This window comes from Sphaeramia orbicularis, chromosome 16, assembly GCF_902148855.1.
Source record: "Sphaeramia orbicularis chromosome 16, fSphaOr1.1, whole genome shotgun sequence".
NCBI classification, from domain to species: Eukaryota; Metazoa; Chordata; class Actinopteri; order Kurtiformes; family Apogonidae; genus Sphaeramia; species Sphaeramia orbicularis.
In genome coordinates, this window is record NC_043972.1 from 3,724,037 (window position 1) to 3,748,845 (window position 24,809).

At 38.8% G+C, this 24,809-nt stretch overlaps 1 protein-coding gene across 1 annotated transcript in view; it reads right to left on the reverse strand.

Annotated features, from left to right (window-relative positions):
* Positions 1 to 3,266: 3,266 nt before the first annotated feature.
* snrka (SNF related kinase a) overlaps positions 3,267 to 24,809 on the reverse strand; it is a 72,580-nt gene continuing 51,037 nt past the window's right edge. The window contains exons 5-8 of the mRNA XM_030157379.1: positions 15,673 to 15,807; positions 8,144 to 8,342; positions 7,878 to 7,996; positions 3,267 to 7,451 (exon numbers count right to left, since the gene is read on the reverse strand). Coding sequence (XP_030013239.1) covers positions 6,299 to 7,451; positions 7,878 to 7,996; positions 8,144 to 8,342; positions 15,673 to 15,807 — 1,606 coding nt within the window. The 3' untranslated portion in view covers positions 3,267 to 6,298. The remainder of the gene's footprint in view (positions 7,452 to 7,877; positions 7,997 to 8,143; positions 8,343 to 15,672; positions 15,808 to 24,809) is intronic.

The window sequence follows — 24,809 nt, forward strand, 5'->3', positions numbered from 1 at the left end:
CATGGGTTTTCACACCATTACTGTGACTTTGCTGTTTTTTATTGGTTCTTGAGTGGAAATCAATTAATTGTTATTTTTTGCATATTACCTCCATGAAGTGAGTCATAACTAATATTAGAATATGTCAGAATGTGAGAAAATATCAGTTTAGCAACATTAAATATGTTTTTATTTCATTGTTTTCATATCATTTTCTGACATTGGGTTTTAAACACTTGTTTCTTTGCTTCAAGAATATAATGCATGGTGTAGCTGAGCGGACATTTGTGTAAATTCATAAAAAAAAAAAAAAAAAACTCAATTGTATTGTTTCATGCCTGAGGAATAAAAACAGTCACCCCCCCCCAAAAAAAAAAAAAAACCTAAACTAAGGTTCTCATAATTCATGCATGAAAGGGTTAAAAAACCTCATTATTTTTCACAGTTTAAATAAGGTTAGAATTCAAAAGTTGTTCATTTTTGTATGATCTTTAAAATTCTGTCCACCAACTCAAATGTGCACATTGTAAACAAAAGAAAATGACCAGACTAGCATCTGTCTGCCAAGTGTGCAGAAAACGCACTGTTTGATCTGTATGATTAGGACTGAGCTGGATTTACAAAAAAAAAATCAAATTACAGCAGAAAAATAAATCAATATATACTCTTTAATAGTTTGATTTATAGGTGTGCATTTTACGCACACTTGGTGACAGATGCTAGTATTTTTTAATATTTGACCTAGCGCCAAAAATAAAAATGCAAATTAACCAATGTTGGAGTTAATCACTGACATATGTCAGGATGAAAAAATCAAATAATATGTGATCCACTTTTTATGGAGTATACTGAAAAAAAAAAATGTTTGTGTGTTTTTTGCATCTAAAACAATGGTTTGTTTACATTACAAACACGGCATTTAAAGGGTTAAAAAAATGTGACAATTATTGAGTATTTGGTATTTTTATTTACGGCTCAAGTTGATGAAATAGAAAAAAGTGTAAAAGAATTAAAAACAAACAGTATGAACATTTTTTTTACATTATTCCACAAGTGTGCCACAAAGACACACCTGGTGCTTAGTAAGGGCCTTGGTGGACGGGATACCGGAGGGTTAAACTAAAACTGGAATTATCTCTGAAGAAAAATGACACTGTAGCTCTTAAATATAAACTACAGTCATGTTCATGATGATTTGAAATAAAAACATCAATATTTCCTTAAAGTTTAATGGGAGATTTTTGTTCCTAAGTGAGATGTGAAGAAAGTAGATGGTTAGTTGTGGTAGAAAATTATTATTTACAGTCAGAGAATAGGAAATATTTTAGAAATATAGAGGCAGAACATTTAAAATTATAGTCATGGATAAAAAAAAGACAATCAATGTTTGAGAGAAATTAAGTAAAAAAAAAAACAACATCTCAGGCATTTTGGAAACAAAGATAACAGTTTAAACCAAACTAACCTATGCAATGATATTTATCCCAATGTAAAACTATGATATTTATTATTGTTTTATATCCCAGACTCGTTAGAAAAGAAACACCTGAATTCAATGTGTCCCAATACTTTTGTCCATATAGTGTATATGTGTGTGTGTTTATGCAGAGATGTAGGAGTATATATGTATTATTTTTCTGACTACAATAGAAGAATTAATGGGGATAAAATGTTTGTAAATTTTTGGACGATTCCAACTCTTTAACCAGAAGATTGTTTTTTTGTTTTGGTTTTTTTTTTCCGTTCATATCACTACATGTTAATTCTGTTAAATATGAACATTTACAGAAACAGTGTCAAATATGTTCATGTAATATAGTTAAAAAACAAAAGTCAAAGCCTTTAGACTTAATTCAGTAAAATGGACAGAAATGTAGAAATTAACCCTTTCATGCGTGAACTATGAGAACCTTAGTCAAGATTTTTTTCCTGAGTGTTTTTATTCCTCTTTAGGCATGAAAAAAAAAAGTGATTTATTTATTTATTTATTTATTTATTTAAATCAACCTGTTTTTCATGGAGTTACAAAAATGTCCACTCAGCTACACCATGAATTTTATTCTTGAAGCAAAGAAACATGTATTTAAAACCCAATATCATAAAGTGATCTGAAAACAGTGAAATGAAACCATGTTTAATGCAGCGAATCTGATGTTTTCTCACATTTTAACATATTCTAATACTAGTTATTACTCACTTCATGGAAATAATATGCAAAAAAATAAATATTAACAATTGATTTCCACTCAAGAACCAATCAAGAACAGTAAAGTTACAATAATGATATGAATTGCAGTTTATGAGATGATGCATAAGTGTCCACCGTGTTGGCTGATATGGAACTAAAACAACAAAACCCATGAATATACAAGAGAACAGCTGGAGAGCACAGGTGTCAAACATGCGGCCCGGGGGCCAAATCTGGCCCGCAAAGGTTCCATTCTGGCCCTGCAGGATGAAAGTGCAAAAATGAACCTGAACAGTCCAGGTTGAACAAATCACTTTGGTTCAGGTTCCACATACAGACCAATGTGATCTCCAGTAAAAATAACACAATAACCCATAAATAATGACACATTTTCTTTGTGAAAAATGATATGGAAAAAATTTAAGTGAAAAAAAACCATTACACTGTGAAAATATTTATATTTACAAAACTATTCTTTGACAATAAAATGCAAATAAATACATAATTAAAAACGATGAAAAACCAGAAATGTGCAATTTTAACCATATTCTGCCTTTTACTAAATGTTTTGTGCATTTATGGATCCACTGTGATCTGTAGTCATGTTAATAAGAGATGGAATATTGTAGAAATTGTTAAAATTTTAGTTCCAAACTCCAAAATTTTAACAATATTCTGCCTGTTACTAAATATTTATGGAACACTGTGTGTAATGTACATGTAGAAATAATAAGTCCAGGCAGAATATTGTTAAATTGCACTGATTTTTCAAATGAAATTTCTGTTTTTTCAGGTTATTCCCATCTTTTTTTGTAAAATGTAAATATTTTCTTAATTGTTTTTTTTTTTTTTTTTTTTGTGCTAAAACAAAAAGAAAAACTTGGATTTGTCATTATTTATAGGTTATTAAGTCATTATTTTACTGGTCTGGCCGGCTGCAGATCAAATTGGGCTAAATTTGGGCCCTGAACCAAAATGAGTTTGACAGCCCTGTTGTAGAGTAACTGTCCACTGTAGTGACCACTATGCATGAAAGGGTTAATATTAAAAAGAAAGAAATAAATAAGAAAAGCCAAGAATGAGCCGGTCGACTCCAGTATGAGACAGTATTCCACATTTTATTTTTGGATATTACCATAGCTATATGTAACGTCTGACAACAGTATCAACTACAGAATAATACACTGAATATTTCTGTCAGTTCACACTTTTTTTCCTTCTTCTTCTTTAGTGGATTTTTTGGTCCAGTAACGTTTTACTCTTTTTTTTTTTTTTTCCTGTGGCCGACTCATTCTCTCGATCTTCCATCCGTCTTTTCTTCCTTCCTTTTCTTTCTTCCGTCAGTGTCGCTGGATGTCGAACATTGAAACACATGCACGTCGTTCACCTGGATACAGCTGAGTAAGACGACAGTCGAACAGACCTGACGCTATGAATAGAATGGTGTGGTTTTTCTTTTTATCGGAGACACCCATACAGTTTGACTAATTATCGTAAGGCTAGGTTACTGTACAGCTATGCACCAAAAGGTTCACTCTGCTGTTCTAAAGAGAAAGAGCACCGTATTTACACCTCTATTTACATTTGGTTTTTAGAAACGAAACTCATGACGACGACCGAGGAGAGGAAAAAATAGTTTCGAGATCGCTTTTTTTTTTTTTTTTTTTCCCCGTTTTCTCGTCTCAGTCCGATGTGGCTGCGCAAGGTCGGAAGTTAAAAAATAAAACCAATGAAAAGTTTCTGTACACGTAGCTGCAACACACTGGTTAGCTTATTGCCAATGCCCTTAAAAGAATTTCCTCGTTTCCCGTTCCTCTAATTTCATTCGTGCTCGGTTAAAGCTGCGTTCTCGGGTGGTTTTTTTTTTGTTTGTTTGTTTGTTTTTTCGACCAATGAGACGTCACATCGGCCTCAGAACAGCAGAGCACTCGACAACGACCAAACAAAAACACACAAATGTACACGTTTTAAAAATAAACTTCTCATCATACTGTATATACATACGCCGCCGCCACCGCCACGTGTTTCTGAGCTTTGGTTGACGCGTGGCGGCGGGCGGGACGGCGAGGTCGAAACACAACGAAAATAGCAAAGTAAAACCTCGTCTTCAACTCGACAGTCAGCAGTAACTTTTTCCCGAAATGCGAGGAGGAGCGTTTTGGCGCTACAGTACGACGTAACGGAGGAGCGAGCGGCCTGCGTTTCCCCTTTAAAAGCTTAAAAACCGCGGTGTCCGGGTTTAAAGGGGTTGTGACGGCGCGAGGCGGCCCCGCGTGGTGAATTCATCGCAGTAAAAAGTCGTTAAAAACAACGTGAAACGGATTGTCTGAGTGCAACGCGCAGTCGAATCTTTCGGAACGTGAGGTCGCGCAAATAAAAAAAAAAAAAAAACAACCTGGACTGAAGTGGGCGGAGATTCAGGAGGGGGAGGCGGAGTGCGCAGAACGACCACCTGCTGCTAAGGATGATGGGAAAATCTGAGACGGTAAAAGCAGAATGTGTCTAATTTTTGATCTTTTCATAAATAATCAGTTTAAGGTTCGGACTCAGAGCAGGATTTGTATCAGGAGGCAGGAGGTCCGATTAAACCAGTTCTGGGTTTTAGTTTTTACTTCATGAAAATCACGGAAAAAATGCAGATTTAGTGCTTTTTTTTTGCTCTACAGAAATGTAGAATACCTTATCTATCTATATAAATAGTTGTTATATATTGATGGTGAATCTGTTTTTCCATCATTGCGTGGCTCTTCAGTTTGGGTTTTGTGCTCATTAGTATTAAACAGCGTAGTTTTAGGAAAGGATCATGAATTTTCTGCACAACAACCGTATCGCTCCATGTTCATCAGTTCAACTTCTGAAACATTCGGTGCGTCAGTGTTTGGACAGTGGCAGGTTTTATTCAACCCGCACCGTGAATCTGAAATGACCCTGGCCGTTCTTCATCTGATCTAAACCCACAGATCAGCTGTTCAGTCCCTGCAGAGCAAAACTCTGGGCAAAAAGACCCACAAACAGTAACAGCATCTGTCTGTACATTTAGATTTTCCTCTAAATATTAAAAACATTCCTGTTATTTAGAATAAATTCAGTTTCTGCAGTTACTTCTGACCTTCTGAAAATGGACTATGATAAAAAAAAAAGGTTTAATTCCTAAATTGTTAATATTTTAGTTAAATTGTTGCATTCGAGCTGAAAGTCGACACTTCAGTCACATCTGGACCGTTTCATTTCAGATTCACTGTCACTGTCCAAACACTGTAAATCATATTTGTATTTCCAAAGTAAAACTGAACTTTTGTTTAAAAAATAACTCCAATACCGATATTCCATCCCAGTGTTTGTTGGACGTCTTATGAACGGACAGATTTTTAAAGGTTTATACTTCTTTAAATAAAAACAAAAAAAACATTTTGAGACATTTTATCTCAAGAATTCCGCAGTTTTCATCTCATCGATAAATCTAAAGGTGAAAATATTTCTTCAAAAAATTCTTTGAAGAATTTGGTATAAAAATATAAATTAATTCTTTTACATACAGTTCTTTTTGTCTTTTCGTTGATGCCTTTCCTGATACAAATCAGACCAGTCACATTTACAACCGAGTATTAGAGCCACGTTAAGGCTTAATGAGGTCACAGATTAATAATGTCAATAAATGATTATTATCGGTAAATATCACCTTATTTATTTGTGAAGGGCCTGTTTGACTGCTGCCGACGCCTCCATGACTCTAAACCTCATGTTTTGTGTTATTTCTGGACATGAACATGTGGACACAGTGCGTTCCTCTGACGGTTTCATGTCATTGTACAAATCTAAACTAAAGGGAGCGTCTGTCCGTCCTTAACGTGGCCTTAGTACTGGTCGTATTTCCACACAAACCCTAAAATGGAGCCTGTTCATTCCTGAACTGTTTCACAGATTAAACCTGTGGGTTTTTCCGCCTCAAACCAAAGCGTCTTCGTTTCCTGGTTTTAACAGAAACGGACAACGACACCAGGACGACGCCGGGGTGGACGTCCAGACGCAGCAGGAGGCGGGTGCTGAGGTCAGGAGTCATGTGACACATCAGTGATCTGAGTGGATGAAGGGACAAACCTATGGTCAGTTTATTTTTGGGGGGGAGGAGCTTCAGATGACCTGGCAGCAGCTGGCGGGGGCGGAGCTACAGAGCAGGCCGTCCCTGGAGCCGCCGCCCCGCTGGATGTTTACAGAGATGGTCTTCTCACACAGAGGTAGTTGAAGGACGCCGTTTTTCAGGCCGCTCAGGTTACCGTGAGCGTCCCTGCCGCCCGGCCCCGCCTGCGAGCCGTGCGGCCCCACCCTGCGGTGGTGCTGGCCGCTGTGCGTGCGGGGCAGGGCGGTGGTGGGCAGCGTTATCGTGTCCAGGCTCCCAGTGGAGCCGATGCACATCCTCCAGGCGGACTTCTCCTGGATTTTCACGCTCCCCCCTGAGAGGCCACGAGGGTCTATGATGTACTTCCCGCCTCCTCCGGCCCCGCCCCCTCGACTGGCCCGCCCCCCGCGGTGCTGGTGGAGCTGCGAGCTGAGGCAGAGGCTCATCAGCTTCAGACTCTCCACCAGCTCGGTGCCACGCGTCGCCGGGCGGGACGAGCGTGATAGAGAGTTGGGGGCGGGGTTAGTGGTGCTGCTGTTGTTACAGCAGCTGGAGGGGCTGTCCTGTCCTTTATTACCCCCTCCCCCACTCCCCCCTCCGCCACCGCCACTGCCGCCCTCACTTCCGTTCCCCCCTCCAGGTGGACTCCCCCTGTCTGGACCTGAGGACCCCCCTCCCTCCCCGGGGGGTTTCCCCTGCCCTGAGCTGCTGCCGCCCCCGTTGCCCCCCTCGCTGCCCGGCGGCCCCTCGCTGCTGTCCCGTCGGTTCCAGCCGTAGCCGAAGCCTGAGTCTTTGTCCAGACGCCGCCGGTGGCTCTCGGAGTCGTCGTCGCTCGTCTCTGAGCTCGAACACGACGAGCCCCTCCCTTGGCTCTTGCGTCTGTGGTAACGTTTCTGCGTGGACCCCGGGGAGCCGGCGCCGGAGCCCACGTTAGCGGCGTTTCCCGCCATGTTCATCTTCAAGCGGCTGAGCTTGGGCGGCAGACCCTCGTCCATGTCGAAGTCGTCATCGGACTCGCCCTCCTCCTCGAAGATCTGGTTCAGCACCGGGGCGCTTTTCCTGGAGGTGAGTCGGTTGGTGATGGAGGGGGGCTTCCTCCGCAGGATGACCTGGGTCGGAAGGGGAGACGGGTCCTGCTCTTCCTCCTCCTCCTCATCCTCCTCCACCCTGAGAGAGAAATGATATGAGTTATTTGTCATTTATCTTTCACACTTTTCTTCTGCGGTGGATAATCCTAATCCTCTGTCGCAAATCACAAAATAAAGCCTCGACATCAAAGTCCAGTCTGAGATTTAGGAGGATTTAAAAAGCTCTAAACATCTGCCAAAGTCAAATATAATATGTTGGTTTAATTAGTCCATAATAATTACTATTTACATCTACTGAAGATGTTGCAGCTCCATGTTTCTACAGGAATGACTTGTTCTTTTTTCTGTTCTTAGCTGGTTTCATCCAAGGTTCTGGACCAGAGTTCTACCTCCTTAAACCTGGTTCTAAAGAGGGTCTTTTCAGTTTTTAACTCAGTGTTTTAGGTTTGTTTCACTAAAGATCACACGTTTGAAGCGTGTGAATATGATTCCAAAGTGCTCCAACCTGAACAGACACGTCCTTTGCTTCGCTGCCGTGGAGGTGGAAGGAGCCGGGGCCCTGGAGGATCCGGATCCAGATCCAGCAGGAGCGGGACCCGAGGCTGCGGCACCGGCACAGGCCCCCTGGGATGAGAATTCAACAACACACACACGTTTTGTACTCTGCATGACTCCACTGTGAGTGAACGTTCAGACATACACCGTGCATCTATCATCGTATGGATCTGTCAAGCAGGTTCTCATCTGTTGTCGTGGCGGCGGTGACTCTACCTGAGCCGCCGGCATCGGGGAGTCCGTCACCGTTTCCTCTCGTCGTCCCAGTTCCATCAGACCTTTGGATCGGTGTCCGTTGAGCAGGTTTTCTGCGCTTCGGGCCGGGGACTGGGGGCCTCCGGCGTGGGAGATGGAGGACGCCGCCAAGCTGTCCTCGATGTCCTGGTGCATGTCCACTCTGGTGGGCCAGGACTGCCTGCAGAGAATGGACAGAGGGGGGAGGGGCCAAACCCAGGTATGAAAGGACGCCAACTTTAGGAACATGATCAGAGTTTGGATTTCACTGCTTTCCATGATTTTAGCCTGAATTAAATCGGAATTTATCAAACGTAAAATACACAAAGGCAGGGGTGTTCAACATACGGCCCATGGGCCAAAACCAGCCCATCAGAGGGTCTAATCTGGCCTGTGGCATGAATATGTGACATGAAAAAATTACAATGAAGATATTAAATGGTCAAGGATGTCAAAATCATTTTAGTTCAGGTTCCACATACACACCAATATGACCTAAAGTGGGTCACAGCAGTAAAATACTATCATAACTTATGAATAATGCCAACTCTGCATTTTTTCTCTTTATTTTAGTGTAAAAAAAAAAGTAAAATGACACGAAAATATTTACGTTTACAAACTATCCTTTAACACAAAATGTGAATAATCTGAACAAATATGAACGACATGAAATATCTTAAGGGAACTAAGTGCAGTTTTGACTATTTTTTTACCTGTTATTAAATGTTTTGATGTGATCTGTACATTGTAATATACATCTGTAAATGATAAACTGAGGCAGAATATTGTTACAACTGCAATTATTGTTCATATTTTTTAAAGATATTTTGTAGATGTAAATATTTTCATCATGTAATTTTACCTTTTTCACTCTAAAACAGAAAGAAAAGTTTGGAGTTGACATTATTTTTTATGTTATTACGTTACTATTTTACTGGTCCGACCCTTCTGAGATCAGATCAGTCTGAATGTGGCCCCTAAACTAAAATTGAGTTTGATACTCCTATTATTAGAGTTCCACATTACACAACAGCGGTTGAAAAAGTTTGACGTTTTTGGCCTTTTTGCCATATTCTTCCATTTTGGTAACATGGATGATATGAACCATATTTGAGATAAAACTAGTATTTGGTTTATCTGTTAACAATTCAGACATCTGAAACATGAGCCTGACCACACACTGGATCTTGTGCAAAAATCAGAAGACGAGAAAAACTGGAAACTACTGCTGTAATCATTAATATGCCGTTTTTTTAAAGCCTGTTCTGTTACTTATTATGTAAAATCCTCCTCTAGAAACGACATCTGTCAGACAAATACAGTTAAAACAGGCTACAGTATTCCAGTATCTAGGTTTACGGAGGCAGAAAGTACTGGTAAATAAAACAGACATGATATTCTATTTGCAGCTGAGCAGTAACATGACTTCAAAGATGCTGAATGTAAAATCAGCATCAGTAAAATATGTAAATGTAATACTACATGTTTTATTTTTATCTAACGGGGATGAATACATAATGTGAATGTGTCAGTAGTTTTATGAAAATCCAGGTCAAGCTTTATTTTAATCAACCTCAGAGGCGTGATGTTACACAATGTAACACAAATATCGTTTCACTAACAGTTGTGCGTCTGCAGATATCGTTTAAAACTAAAACACTGGAAAAAATCTAAATCTTACCAAGTGTATTTTTCTCATTTCTTGTCAAAATATCTCATCACACTTAAAATAAGACAATCACCTAAAGAGGAACTTCTCAGTGAGATACAAGAACTTATTTTTAGACAATAGATCTGGAAAATCTTATTTTAAGAAATCTTATTTAAATCTTATTTTTAGTTGCTTATTTTTTGTTGCTTAATTCAAGCAAAAAAAAAAAAAAAAATCTGCCAATGGAACAGGTGCAAATTATCTTGGTAAATTTACCTGGCATATGCATATAATACATGGATGGAAAGGGTATTTCTAGTACTTTGAGGCCATGCAAACACATTTGTCAGTTTCACTCATTTTCACTGAAATTTTTGTGAAAAACATCTTGGTTACATACATCAAAAACTGGCAAATTGTTTTCACTGGTGTTTTCACTTGAAGTTGCCAAAATTAACAATACCATAATATCAGGTATATTGTTGACTTCAACTCCTGCAATTTTAGTGAAAAATTTTTTTTAAAAAATTAATCGGTCTAGGATTGGGGGATCTGAATATGAAGGGAAGTCTGGTTACATAGGGTAAATTCTCAAGTCCTCCAGGCTGGTGATCAAAGCTATCTGTCAAGCACATGATTTAATATTATCCCAATATCAGGCTTGGAGTGAATAAGTAAAAATACTGTTTAAAACCTATAATCATTAAGGTTGAGATATAAACCAGTACTCTCTCGGGCAATTAACCCTTTCATGCAAGACTTATAAGAACCTTAGTCAAGATTTTTTTTTTCTGGAGTGTTTTTATACCTCCTTAGGCATAAAAAAAAAATTGCGATCAAGTTTTTTTTTTTTTCATGGGGTTACAAAAAGGTCCATGCATTTAATTTTTTAAGTAAAGAAATATGTATTTAAAACCTAATGTCAGAAAGTAAAATGAAAACAATGAAATAAAAACATTTTTAAGGCTGCTACAGTCTACTCTCGTTATACCGCCAACTTCCGTTCACGGCCAAATTGGCGGTATAGCGAAAATGGCGTTACAACGGGTTGCGTCCATAATGTGCATGTCTTTACTATATGATGTCTATGCTGCCTCCGTTAACCCATTCTAATTGCGTTTCTAAATAATCTTGATTCTGTTATGTTGTAAGGGATCATTTAAAGTGGGGAAACATTTTAAGCATTATTATACCGTGTCGGGAAATGACACCCCATCATCTTGAGGCTTTGGCTTAATCCCATGTCCTCTTCCCGACATCCTGACCTACTGAGTGTTCTGCGATAAATGGCCGTTCCGTAGACCTACTCGTAGCTTGTCGCGATCAGTGTCTGGCGCGTTTGTTTCAGTGCATTGTTAAAATTTATGTGTACTCGATGGCAATCACGCTGGCGGTATAACGGTCGGGAAATCAATGGTATAAGTGTTGTTTGTGCATGGAACTGGGCTGGCGGATGGCGATAGGCGGAAATGGCGGTAGCTAATGGAATAATGCATTGGGGATTTTTGTGCAATGGTTTTGGTCGGCGGTGAGCGAAAATGGCGGTATAATGGCGGGCGGTTTAACGAGAGTAGACTGTAATTTGATGTTTTCTCACATTTGAACATACTCTAATGCTAGTTATTACCTCATATAATATGCAAAAAACAACTCTTTTTGTCTAACAAATAATTGATTTACACTTAAACATGTTATTGCAGATCAGGTTTATCAAGAACAGCAAAGTTATAGTAATGGTATGAACTGCAGTGTATTATGGGATGCTGCATAAGTGTCCACTGTGTTAGCTCATATGGAACTAAAACAACAAAACCTATGAATATACAAGAGAACAGCTGGAGAAGAACTGTCCACTGAAGTGACCACAATGCACGAAAGGGTTAAAGTATTAGTCAAAAATGTAAATGTGGATGTCAAATATAGTCTTTAAAAACAATGAAAATCAATCAGCTCTCCCTTTTTTTTGGACATTTAGAAACAGTAAAGTTGGTTTTAGAACTCTCAAACAGTTATGTATCTGCTACAGATGCCATAATAAGTCTATTTTAAAGTAGTTTTTTTCACCCAACATGTTCATAGTCCCCTGACTGTGGCCTCTGGTTAAATCTACTGAAATAACAACGGCTGCTGTGTCCAAGTCCAGTCTGGTTCGTGTTCAGTCTGCGTCGACTCATTTACAAGTTGGTTTTTAATCGAAGATCAGCTTCACTCAGTGGAACAGGAGGAGACGGCGTTAGGAACCGCTTCCGTTGAAGTCAGTGCATGTTTTACAGCGTGGTTAATTAAAGGGGATGTAAATAAAGCGAAGGGTTCGTGTAGAATCAAACCTGAAGTCTTTAGTACGACTAAACCTCCACATATTCTGTACATACACTACATCTCCCTGATGCAACTCGATCTCCTCCCCCTAGATAAGCAGCAGTGGGTCATACAGCCAAAAACACAAACCACCGCAGAAGGCATTTTATGCTGCGGTACCGGATTTAATCACAATACCCACAGCATACTTCACTGCATTCGATTATTTTCTCCTTTCAGCTGGAGCTTCAGCGAAAACAAAGCAACAACACAAAAACCAAAGGAAAAGAAATAACATTCTACACAACATCCGGTGTTTAAAGGGGTCATATTTTGCTAAACCCACTTTTATTAGTCTTTGGTTCATTTATTTGTGTATTTGGACCCTCATAGTTCATAAAGTTTGAATTTGAACCCTCCAGGTGCTGCAAAGCTATCTTTATATTCATTGTGGCAAAAATCGAGTGGATTTCTATAACCAGTTTTAATTCCTGCTTAATCTGTTATGTTTTATAACACTGGGTTACAAAAAAATGTTTTTTGCAAGTTGTCTAGGTTTTTTCAACTGAATTAGGACCATTTTGCACCGCTAAATCCAAAAATGACATCTGTTTTTCTCAATCAGGTCAGGTTTTTTTGCTAATTTGATTTTGAAAAATTGGATCTTCTCACAAAATTGATTATATTTTTGTGACTTTATCAGTTGATTTTTTTTATATACTTCTCACCCAAAATAGGTTTGAAGAGAAAAAAATCATTTTCTAACAGGATTCCTGTTAGGTACAATGGTGTATTCAGCGCAGATGGAGCAGAATACGTCAGGCTTATTTTTGCAAGATCTTCTTGTCGAAGCCATTTCATTCACCTGTAATATTAAAAAAACCAGTAATCATAAATTGGCAAAAGTAAAATCTTCAGAACTCGTTTATTGAAAAATTAATGTGATTTTTGGATTCAGCACACCAAAATTATCCTAAATCAGCTCAAAAAACTTAAACAATAAATTTGTTGTTGACCAGTGTAATTAGTTATGTCACGACATTCGCATGTATAAGGTCAAGACTTCTGACGAACATTTCTCCAAATACGCCATAACTGTTTGTCAGCAGCAGTGGTTGTAGTAAACACTGAAAATATGTCCAGACTTCGAGCAGATTACCTAAAATGTTCAGTTGTTGGTTGAATAGGACAGAGCAGCACAGCCAACAACCTGAAGGGGGCGGGGTCATGTGCATTTAAAGGGCCAGCGCTCAAAACCACCTTTCTGGGGTCATTACTCACTTTGAGACATTCCATGTTTTCTTTTCTGTCTGTTTTAGTCACATGATACACACAGGAGTTAGTGCTTGATTGTATAACCATTGTTTTTGATGACTTTTGATGGTCTAATAATTTTTTCCTGGACTGTATGTGTTAAATGATATCTCATGATCCTGGTATTTTCATCTTGGAATATGTCAGATCCTCATTAGGTTAAATATTCAAGTCAGATCTTACAGAAATCACCCACGTCAAACACCTGAGCGCTGATATTTAGAGAATGCAGGTGTTTTACTGTACATGTGAACGCAGGTGATCCAGGTCTGGCTTTGGATCAGGTCTATGCAGGTCAGACAGAGAGAATTATCAGGTCTCCTTTAAACACATTAGTCTGGATCTTCTCAGCTCTACGGGAGGCTAAATATTCATCTGAGCTTTGAGCCGAGATCCTGCTGCTTATCTGATCTGGCACCGAGCGAGCACAGAAACCATCGTTTATGTCTAAATCAGGGGCGTCAAATTTAAGGCCTGTGTGCCAAAACCAGCCAGCCAAAGGTTCTAATCCGGCCTGTGAGATGAATTTGTGAAATGCAAAAATTACACTGAAGATATTAACAGTTTAGTTCAGGTTCCACAAACAGACCAATTCAAACTCAAGTGGGTCAGACCAATAAAGTCTATATTATAATACTGGAAGGTCTGTGTGTGTGTGTGTGTGTGTATGTATCTGCACAGTTCTGAGAAACTGAGACGTTTTTAACTGGCCAGTTTGGTTCCTACCATTGAAGTATAGTCCCATCTACGCATTAAATATGTCGGAAAGTTGATAGGACCAATATTTTGGGAGATATTAGTAATTTTGGAATACAATAGCCTTACAATCACGTCAGTATGTCCATGAGGGTTGACGTGAAGCGCAGTACCACACTGCATGATGGGAAATGAAGTTTAAAAACAGGAATGACACATTTACTAACTTCAGTCCCCAGATATCAGGTCAACAAGCTAGTAAGTATTATAATAACCTAAAAATAATGACAACTCCAAAAATGTGTCATTGTTTTGTTGTACAGAAAGTAAAATTTCATGAAAATGTTTACATTTCCAAACTATCTTTTCACAAAAAATGTGAAAAATCAGAACAAATATGAACAACCTGAAATACCTAAAGAAAAAGGTTTTTCTTTTTTTGTTTTACCAATATTCTGCCTGTTACTAAATGTTTTGTGTATTTGTAGATCCACTGTGATCTGTACGCTGTAATGCATGTGCGTAAATGATAAACTGAGGCATAATATTGTTAAAATTGCACTTATTTTTCTAAAGAAATTGCAGTTTGTTCATGGTAATTCATAATTTTTTAAAGGAAAAGTTTGTAGATGTAAACTTTCCTTAATGTAATTCAACTTTTTTCACTCGAAAACAGAGAAAAGTTTGGACTTGACATTATTTATAGGTTATTATGTTGTTATTTTACAAGTCCTGCCTGTTTGAGATCATATCGGGCTGAATGTGGCCCCTGAACTGAAATGACTTTGACACCCCTGGTCTAAATGGACGTCTTTAAGGCTTTAATGGATGCTGCTTTTTGCTCTGCTGTGCTGCTCCCTCGCTCCTCTCTTCCTTATTTGTTCCTCTGCTCGTTTTTCTTTTTATAACTGCGCACCATCCTGCTCTCCTCTTCCTTTTAAGAGGAACAATGTTAGGAAGGAAGCTCCGAGAGCAGAGATAAACTGGGGTGATCCTTCCAGGCTTCTGCTGTTATGATGACGGACTGTGTTTTAACTTTTATTACTTTTACCTCCAGCGGGAATTAAAAGAATGTAAACTTTCACAGCTGATGGCAATGGAAAAGCTGAGACACCGAATTAAAATATTATGAAGACTGTACTAATAGTTCACATAATTCCCCGCGCTGAGTCACCCCCGAGGGCGGCGGAACGCCCCACTGATGCAGGTGGAGGCCCGCTGAACCCAGAAATGGAAATGAAACCTTTGGAGATCTGAACCGAGCCAAGGAAGCTCTGCAGAGTGGAGGCAGGCGGGCTGCAGAGCACAGCCCAGATAGGTCAATTACCCTCTTCTCGGTTCACGCTATGACTCAGATAGTCATTATGATGATGTGCAGTGATATTTCTTGCCTGCACTGCTCATTAGTTGGCTAAAAATCGGAATGTGTTCTCGGGCCTCAGCATGGGAAAGGTCACTTCCCAGTTCACACACACTCACTCAGTTAACTGTATTGTTGAGATGCACCTGATTATTCCAGCTCTAATGGTGTTTATGGAGGGTGGAGTTTTACCTGAAGTGGGCCTTGATGTTGCTGGGGCTGGAGGAGCGGGTCTGGACCTCCTTCTCCTGCTTCTCCCTCAGGATCCGCTCTGCCAGTAGGTAGTACGTGGCTGTGATGTGGTTGTATTTGTTCGTCTCCAGGGCTCTGAAACGACACGGAAATATTAGAAACAAAAGTGGGCGGTGGCGGGTCGAAGGTGGTGATGCTTTGACTCTGGTCGTCCTCATAAAAGTAACAAGGACATGTTTGTATCTGGAGCTAATGATTGGGGATGGGGATCGAGTAGTTCAATTCCTTGGAATCGTTACTCTCCTTGGTTAATGATTCCACTTATCAAATGTTACCACACTTAACTGTAAAAAGTAATTACTCTGCTGTTTCTTCCTGTACAGTCACTTCCCTCAATCTAACCTCGTGGAATCACTCCCCATAATGTGCAGTAACCCTGTATAATGTCAATTATGTCCAATAAGTTGTGCAATAACCCTCTGTTCTTGCAATAACAATACAATATTTATTCAATATTTACCAAACATAAATGCACTATTTTATATAGACTCAGATATACATACTGTTAATAATGTTAATATTGTGTCCATTCATATTTTATGTCTGTTCTTATTTTATTCTACTTTTAGGTCTATTATTATTTGAGTTTTTTTTAATGTTATATTCTCTTCTCTTATTTTACTTATTTGTTTTTGTAATTTCATATTTATATACTCTTATTTTATTGTTTTTTTTATTATTCATATTGTTGCACTGACTGGAGTGGCACTCCTAATTTCATTGCACACACAATGACAAAGGCTATTCTATTCTATTCTATTCTATTAATTTGGAATGAGAAAGCTGTGAGGGAGACACTGAGACCGAAATGCAGACACTAGTCTGTATAAGTATCAATATCAAATCAGAATCTCTATTGTCATTGTACAACGAAATTGAGGTAGAGCTCTCCAGTTTAGTGCAAGAAATTATAAGGCACAACAAATGACAGTAAGAAGGCACACTTATTTACATTAGAAGAAATTAAAAATGGAAAATAGAAGAATTGCAACTAGGAATGTTTGTAAAAAAATATATATATAAAATTAAGTAGTGCAAATAGTATGAGGGTAGTGCAAATGACATGAGAAAATAAACATTGTAGGATAAATAGTATGAAAGGATAAAATAATACGGAAGACTGTAAACATTAGACAGATATCAATATCAAGCAGCATGTTATGTCAAAGGCAGATTTCCGTGCCGCCCCACTCCTCCAAAATAAGGCATATCACGGCACTTATTGAGCTACACCCCCCCCACACACACACACACACCTGTTTTTTGGTGGTAACGCCCCCCCATCAAAAGCAAAATGCTAGTGCATATTTGACAGTTAATGCAAACAAAGCCATGTGTATTAGAGTTCATGCCCTAATCCTTAACAGAACTGGAATCTTATCAACTCCCATCCTTTCTAACGATGTGCAACGTTTTCTTTTCCACCTGTAGATATAATTTAAAACCTGAATGGAGGTGTTCTGCTCAGGTGGATCGGATCACAAACCTTTGTTACTCTTGGATGTAGGAGGTCATATTTATAAACCACAGAGTTCCCGTTCACTTCAGACCTGGTGCGTTTCATTTCACGTCGCTCTTCCTTTATTTACCGTTTTATCATCACCGCGTTGAAATGTTTTTGACATATTCTTTGATGTCCTATTCCGTAACGGCTCTCTGAAGTGGATCGGAGCGCCAGCAGCTAATTATCTCAACGTGGCCGATTCGTGGTTACATATCTGCAGCAGATGGAAACATGCATTCATTTGCTATGGCGGATTTTCTGACGATTGGGTTTCATTTTTGTGCCTCATTTGGATGGAAACATGACTGCGAACCTATATTCAATGCTAATCTGCATCAGAGTATGAGCTTTGCAGTGTTGTATAGGTTCAGAATGCTAAAAATACAGTGTAAATGTATTTATGGTACATGCTGTGTTTGTGATTAGAACATCTACAAGTGGTTTCTGGTGGATTATACTTAGTAAGACTTTTACCAAAACAACTTCAATACTACCAGCTTTAGTTATTCCAGGAAAATAAACAAGCTCCTTGAGACGACAGAGCTCTTACGCATAGGCTTCAGATGTATTTTAGCTGGAGGGGAATTGAATTCATGTACAGAATAATTTTCAGTCTCAATAAGCAGTTCATCTCGCTGAGCGATGAAGGCGCACATGTCCCAGCAGCTCCACAAGCTGGAAGCAGAACCCAGGAACGTATGTGGCAGATGGTTCTACAAAGGAACGGAGCATGGGAGTTTGATGTCATTCAGAGAAAGTCAAGCACATAAAGCTGCCAGACAGAGCACGTAGTAATTAAGTTTTATTATTACCTAACCACAATTAGAATATTACAGTCTTAAAGCTCTATCCTACAGACACAATCCAACATTATCTGCAGCTCAACATCTGGACACGCCTGGACCGAGGAATGATAAATATTCCAAGTATGCAAACATCTGAGTACCTGGAAGACCGACGACCTCTTTTTCCTCATAAATAACCTGCATTTAAGGCTGAAACTACTGATGATTATGATTTATTTTTGATGAAAAGGCCTTAAGTGGCGTCTTATTTTTCCATCAAACAACTCTAGAAACTTTTAACCCTCAAACACCTGAACAGCTGTTGGTGACAAAAAGTTCTAATTCTACCAAATCATGTAAAGAATTGGTGTAAAATACAGTTTGTCATCTTTTCACAGTCATCAGATGTGACCCATTCAGACATTCAGAGGCTTCAGTTACCGTGGAAACACCGTCATCTTCTACAACATTGATTCACCAGTAAAACCCATGGGGTTGGATCAATAACAGCGGATTTGTTTTTACGTTCAGTTAATGATATATCTTGCTGAAAGTCAATTTTTCTTTGTTTTCTCTGTTTTGATACAATGACCTTTAACCTTGAATTTACTCTGAGCTTGAACATCTGAATGATCAGTGAATTAAATCAAGGAGAATACTCAAATTTTCAGGGAAAAATGTGAAATTCAGAGGATAATATCCACATGAACGGTGAAAAATCACTTACAAAAAGCTAAATATTGAGGAAAATTATTTATAGTTCAATGTCTTTAGGGGTTAACTCTAAAAAATCATCACATCTGAGAAGTAAATGTTTGTCATTGTGCTTGAAACTATTAAAAGATGGCTGAATTCACGTCCGTTTTCTGTTTGATTTACATAATAGATTAACCTGTTGCTGCAGGTCTTACACTGACATTAAAGTCCTTCCTACATAAACAAAAACCACTACTACCCAGTACCCACCAACTGTGATTTACCTAAGGCTTATTGTGAATTATGAGGCTGTGACCTCGGTGACCCAGATGTTTGTGAGTCGTCTACAGAAACAGAAGCCCATTCCTCAGAGTCCCGGAGCAGCAGGATTAGTGCTGAGCTGTACATATTAATGAACTAATCAAACCCTGAGCACCGCTGCCAACAGCCCAACGCATTTACACACTGTGTGCATCCCACACTCAGGACGGCTTTAACCTTGACTCCACATTACAAACCCAATAAAAAACACAGTCATTTCCGCTAAGAATAAGATTTGTTGGCATCCATTCCTCAAATTCCTGTTGTTTATTGTACCAGGATACTTCAGTAAGATTGTAAAGTCAAGTAGATCCTTTTCATGACAACAGAATGATGGAAGGAGGCTTACGCTGTCGGGGGTCGACAACAAGGTTATATCCCTGAAATCCCCCCCAATCCTCTGCAATATAATAAAGCAAATAAACCACACAATGTAGAAACAATTCACAATATGACAGCTGCTAAACTTCAAGTAATAAGGAAAAGATAGATATTTGTAGATGATTGATATGAAACAAACTTGAGCTTGATTGGCCTGCTATATCTGTTAACTAGAAAAGCACTCGGAGAGCGCAGACCTCTACCAAGGCAGATCAGTCCCCCCCCCCCCCAATCACCACCAAAATTTTATCATTTGTTCCTTGTGCCAGTTTCAACATTTCCTGAAAATTTCACCAAAATCTGTCCATGACTTTTTGAGTTATCTTGCTAACAGACAAACAAACCCAGATGAAAACATAACCTCCACTGTTCCTTGGTGGAGGTAATAATGTCCAAAAAAAAACAGATTTTTCAACAGAAGTGCCCTCATTTGGAGGACTGATAATATTCATGAAACACCCAAAATCAATAGGGTTCTTCCCCTAGGGGTCACTAATGTTGGTGCGAAAGGGGGATCGTAGCACGTTCACATGAAGGACATCCAGCCTGAATAATGTCAGAAAATTATTTGCTAAATAATGTCAGAAAAGATATTAGGCTACAAATTTGTTGGACGATCAATATGACCCAAGTTTGATCTTGACTGGCCAACTATTTCCTTAATGTCCAAAAAAAGAAAAAAAAAAAAAAAAAATTCAATAGAATCTCCCCCAACCATTTGGAAAAACCTAAGGATGCACCGATACCGAGCGTGTGTACGAATACTCATACTAGTAAAAGTGCTCTGATACAAAAACACCAATACCACTTTACACCAGAGTAACGTTCACCTCGTAGTGCAGCAGGTATGCGGCGGAGGAGTAATGTCAGCAGTGTGGGGATTTTTCAAAATAAATGACAGTGACAAAAGTAACGGTGACTGAAAGTTACGTTAAAGACACAGACGGATACAGACGGAGCGTTCTGTCCGTCCTCTGCGTACATTTCATACTTAATTCTGTCCATTTTCAGGAAGCCTGCGGATACGTACCCAGAGCCATATAAAGATCATCATATTATCTTCTATATAAGGCTCTGTGCGAACCCAGATGGAGAAACAGTACCACCAGGAACCGTGGAGGTAGCGGATCTGTTCAAAGAGCGACTGTATGAGTTATATGACATTTATATTACTATATAACTATTAACTATAACTATTACTATGTAAATTACAAAATAATGTATATCTGATGGAAAAGACAGCATATGTCATTTACAACAAGACACTCAGTAAGCCATTTTATGTGTAGCATCCGAAACCCTACACCAGTGGTTCCCAACCTTTTTTGGTTCGTGACCCCATTTTAATGTCACAAATTTCTGGCAACCCCAGACATTCCAAACAGCGACATTTTTTTTTTTTGCTAAAATTAATTTGTTATTAATCATGTAATAGTTTGCTATACTATGTTGCAAATAAACGTTAATTTTAGACGACATTTAGGCTATATAATGTATATTATTATGGACGGAGGCAGTAAATCCAGGTGTAGATTACTGCACAAAGTGAGAATTGGATTTTCCTTGGTCAGGATATGTACAGTCAGTCCAGCTTGGATTTACAAGGAGGACAATTAATACTGAACAAACAAGAACTCAAACTATGAATTATGAAAGAGCTGCAGCATCTGAAACTGACCACAATGAACATTTGACAGATAAACAGAACCGCAGTGCTGCAGTTTCAGCTTCACAGTTTGTCGTGTCTTTTATGTATTACTGTAATTGTTTCTCTCAACTCCCCAAGTATTTCTTATTAGTAAAGTTTGTTTTTTTTTAATCAGTTACTAGGAATTTCAGGTGACCCAATTTGAATCCCAGGCGACCCCACATAGGATCCCGACCCCAAGGTTGAAAAACACTGCCCTACACTAACTTCAGCCTATTATTATTCTGCTACTGGTCTCATCAACTAATTAACTGTTTCTATATATTTTACTGACTAGTTGCTATATAAATAAAAAAGTCGAAATGTTGAAAACTTATCTCTTTTGTCCAAAGCACCAGCCAAAGACTAAACAGATAGATCATAAAAGAAAAATGAGAAAAGCAGCAAAAGAATAAAGATGCAAATTAATCTAAATATTTTAACGTTTAACTGAATAATCAAGTGTTTCAGTAATTGTATGTGAGCGTCCAAAGTTTCACAGAATTCAAAAAGGGAATGTATTTGTGATCCCGTTGGAAAAAAGGCAGTAGAAGAGACATAAATTATTAAGTCAGTAAGAACAAACCATCCGCAGCTCTTCTCCCCTTTCCCATTGTTCTATTACTATGCTCAGATTAGGCAGATACAGTCTGTTATAACAAAGTAAGAGGCTTTGTGCACTTTCAGCTGCTGTATCAGGCAGCACAGACGAGAATGTAGCATAAAACACAGTGCGATTCAACAGATGCATCCATGTTTGATGCTCAGCGGGAAGCCTGGCTTATGCAAACGGCTACAGACGTACAGTTCAGCTCTTCTTACTGCCATCTCATGAGATCTATAGGCTGTAAACTCACCTGTCAACACACTAACACATAAACAATCCCATTACACAAACAAGGGGGATTTAATGTGCAGAAAAGAAAAGACAAAAGGTGCAAATGGAAAATGTCAGCACCCAAAGCTGTGTGTATAATATGTGTGTTTCTGCACAGAGGAAGATGAAGGTGAGCGGTGAAACAAGGCAGACGGGAACGGGTGTGAACTTGAAATGGGTGCCTTTTATTCCTCTAATGCTGTTTCTCAGCGTGAAGCAGCGCGCCGGTTGTCTGTTGTAGCTGCAGGGTAGACACGAGCCGTTTCAATCGAAAACGTGATAGAAGTTAAACGTCTGCCGGCGCGCTTCAGGAACACATGTGTACGTCTGCTCACATACAGGATCGCTGTGGCCAAATGAGGCAGACACCCTGACATTTTCCACAGGCCCAACACGGCGTCGAACGCAATCGATGGAACCGCACGTGGATGTATGTTTTCGCCGGTGGGTGGGTGTGTGTGGGTGGACATTGCGTACAGCTGAATTACTCCATTATCTCCTGTTCAGTTGCATTCTATAGACCCTTCCAAAGGGCTGACAAGTTGTCGTTACGCGATGTTCTGTCTTGAAATGCCAGCTCTCATATGTGGTCACATGCTGGGTGTCGTCTCAGTCAATTCAATAATTACCAACGTGGAAATGTGGCTACTTTAACGCGGTGTCATTTGATAGAACAATGCTTGTCTATTTTTTTTTAATCTTTATTTAACCAGGAAGTCCCATTGAGATTAGGAATCTCATAGAAAGTCCAAACATAAAACACATACGATATACAATTAACAATAAAACACAAGAACAACTATTCAACTCAACTCAATGGCATCCAGAAAAATCGGACCAATGGCCCTGTATCTTACCGCCCAAATTAAAAGCTTTGGGAAATGTATCCAGATGCCATTTATTATCACCCAGTTCTGTGTATTTATTCTATTACAGAAATAGCCCATGTTTTGGTCATATTCCGATCAGATCTGTAAATAATTCAAATTCCGACTTGATATCATTGATACTGATTTATTGGATCAATCCACTTCCTATCTGTTATAATGGGAAAATTTTTCAAAGTCACACCAAATCCAGAATCAGATCCAAATCCAAATAATTTCAGTACCTTGTGTTGACATCATCATACAGAAGCTGTATAACAAGTTTGAAGTCAATCAGAACTGGAGTTTTGGAGAAGAAGACGATTGAAATTTTTTCCCCAAAAGAGCCCATGTTAAATTTTCTGTAAGTTCCCGGATCCAGAAGAAGATCCTGATCAGCATGTGGACATTATGTTTTGGTCATCTCCCCATCAGGGCTGGACTGGAGAAATTTACCCTGGATATCATTTATATTTACTGAGTTATTGCATCCATCCACTTCCTATCTCTTATAATGGGGACATTTTTCAAAGTGGCACCAAATCCAGAATCAGATCCGGATCCAAATAATTTCACTAACTTTTGTTGACATCATCATAAAGAAGCTGTATACCAAGTTTGAAATCAATCGGAATTGTAGTTTCGGAGAAGATGACGATTTGTTTTGTAACAGACGACAGACAACGATGGTGGACGCCACATGACGACAATAGCTTACGGCCTATCAGCTGGTAAGCTAAAAACAGGGAGATTCCTATTAAAAAACTGCAACTGTAAATGAAAAAAACAAAAAAGGTACTTGTTCTCACATCTACAGTATGTAGTGGTTCATCTCCAAAGTTTTGGCTTTTTTCATTAAATCATGGGCTCTATGCACAGCCCCACTACTTCCTGAACTTCAGGCAGCTCCTTTATTTCCTGTCTTTCATTATTAGACACGATTAATCCAGGTGTGTCTGCTACTTCTTGTTGTGACTACTGATTAATTAGGCACACCTGGATTAATCAGTGTGTCCAATAATGAAAGACAGGAAATAAAGGAGCCACCTGAAGTTCAGGAAGTAGTGGGGCTGTGCATAGAGCCCATTATTGTGATTTCAAACAGCATAATGCAGCAGTTTTTTTCCAAAATGTTTTTTTTTAAATAATTTTTTGTATTTATTTTATATTTTATGGAAGGTCCTTTGCAGTGGACTTTTTTTTTTTTTTTTAGTATTTTTGTCCCGTACAGAGGACAAAAACGCACTGCTGGGTCTCAGAAGGTTATAGACTTAGATAGGGTTTCTGAAGATATCCTCAAATTTAATTTAATTTAATGCTTTTTAATCCCCTTTTTAATGCCAATTTAAACAAATGTAATGCCTATGTCCAACTGCAGATACAGTTTGATATATAGTTTTATATACATGACAGATTACCGTCAACAGGCTTTAACCAGGTTCTGTATAGTTCCTTCTCCAGTCACTTGTGCTGAAACTTGCATTTTCCCATTTTTCCAACATTTGTTAATATTCCCTCCATTCTTTCACCACAGCATGAACATGCTCACAGCTCCTTGCATTCCAAGCATCCAGTGTTGTGACTTCGTGTATTAGCCATAAACAATAGCCAATTAAAAGGCCTGTCAATCATCACACTATACTTCCAATCAAAATTATTAAATGGTTATAAAATCAAAATAAATCGTGACTAACAATGGGGAGTTTTTCAATCAAGTGTATAAAATTTTTTAATGCCTCTGGACATCGAGTTTAATGCTTTTTAATGCCATTTAAGGCCTTAATTTTCACAAAATCTATTTAATGACTTTTAATGCTTTTTAATGACCTGCAGAAACTCTGTTAGAAGTGGACCAACAAGGCTGCCTAGGACTGGTGGTACAGAACAAATGGTGAAAATATAAGATCTTATTCAAAATAGTGAAATTTATAGCTAAACTTCTATTGTTTTATTTACATCT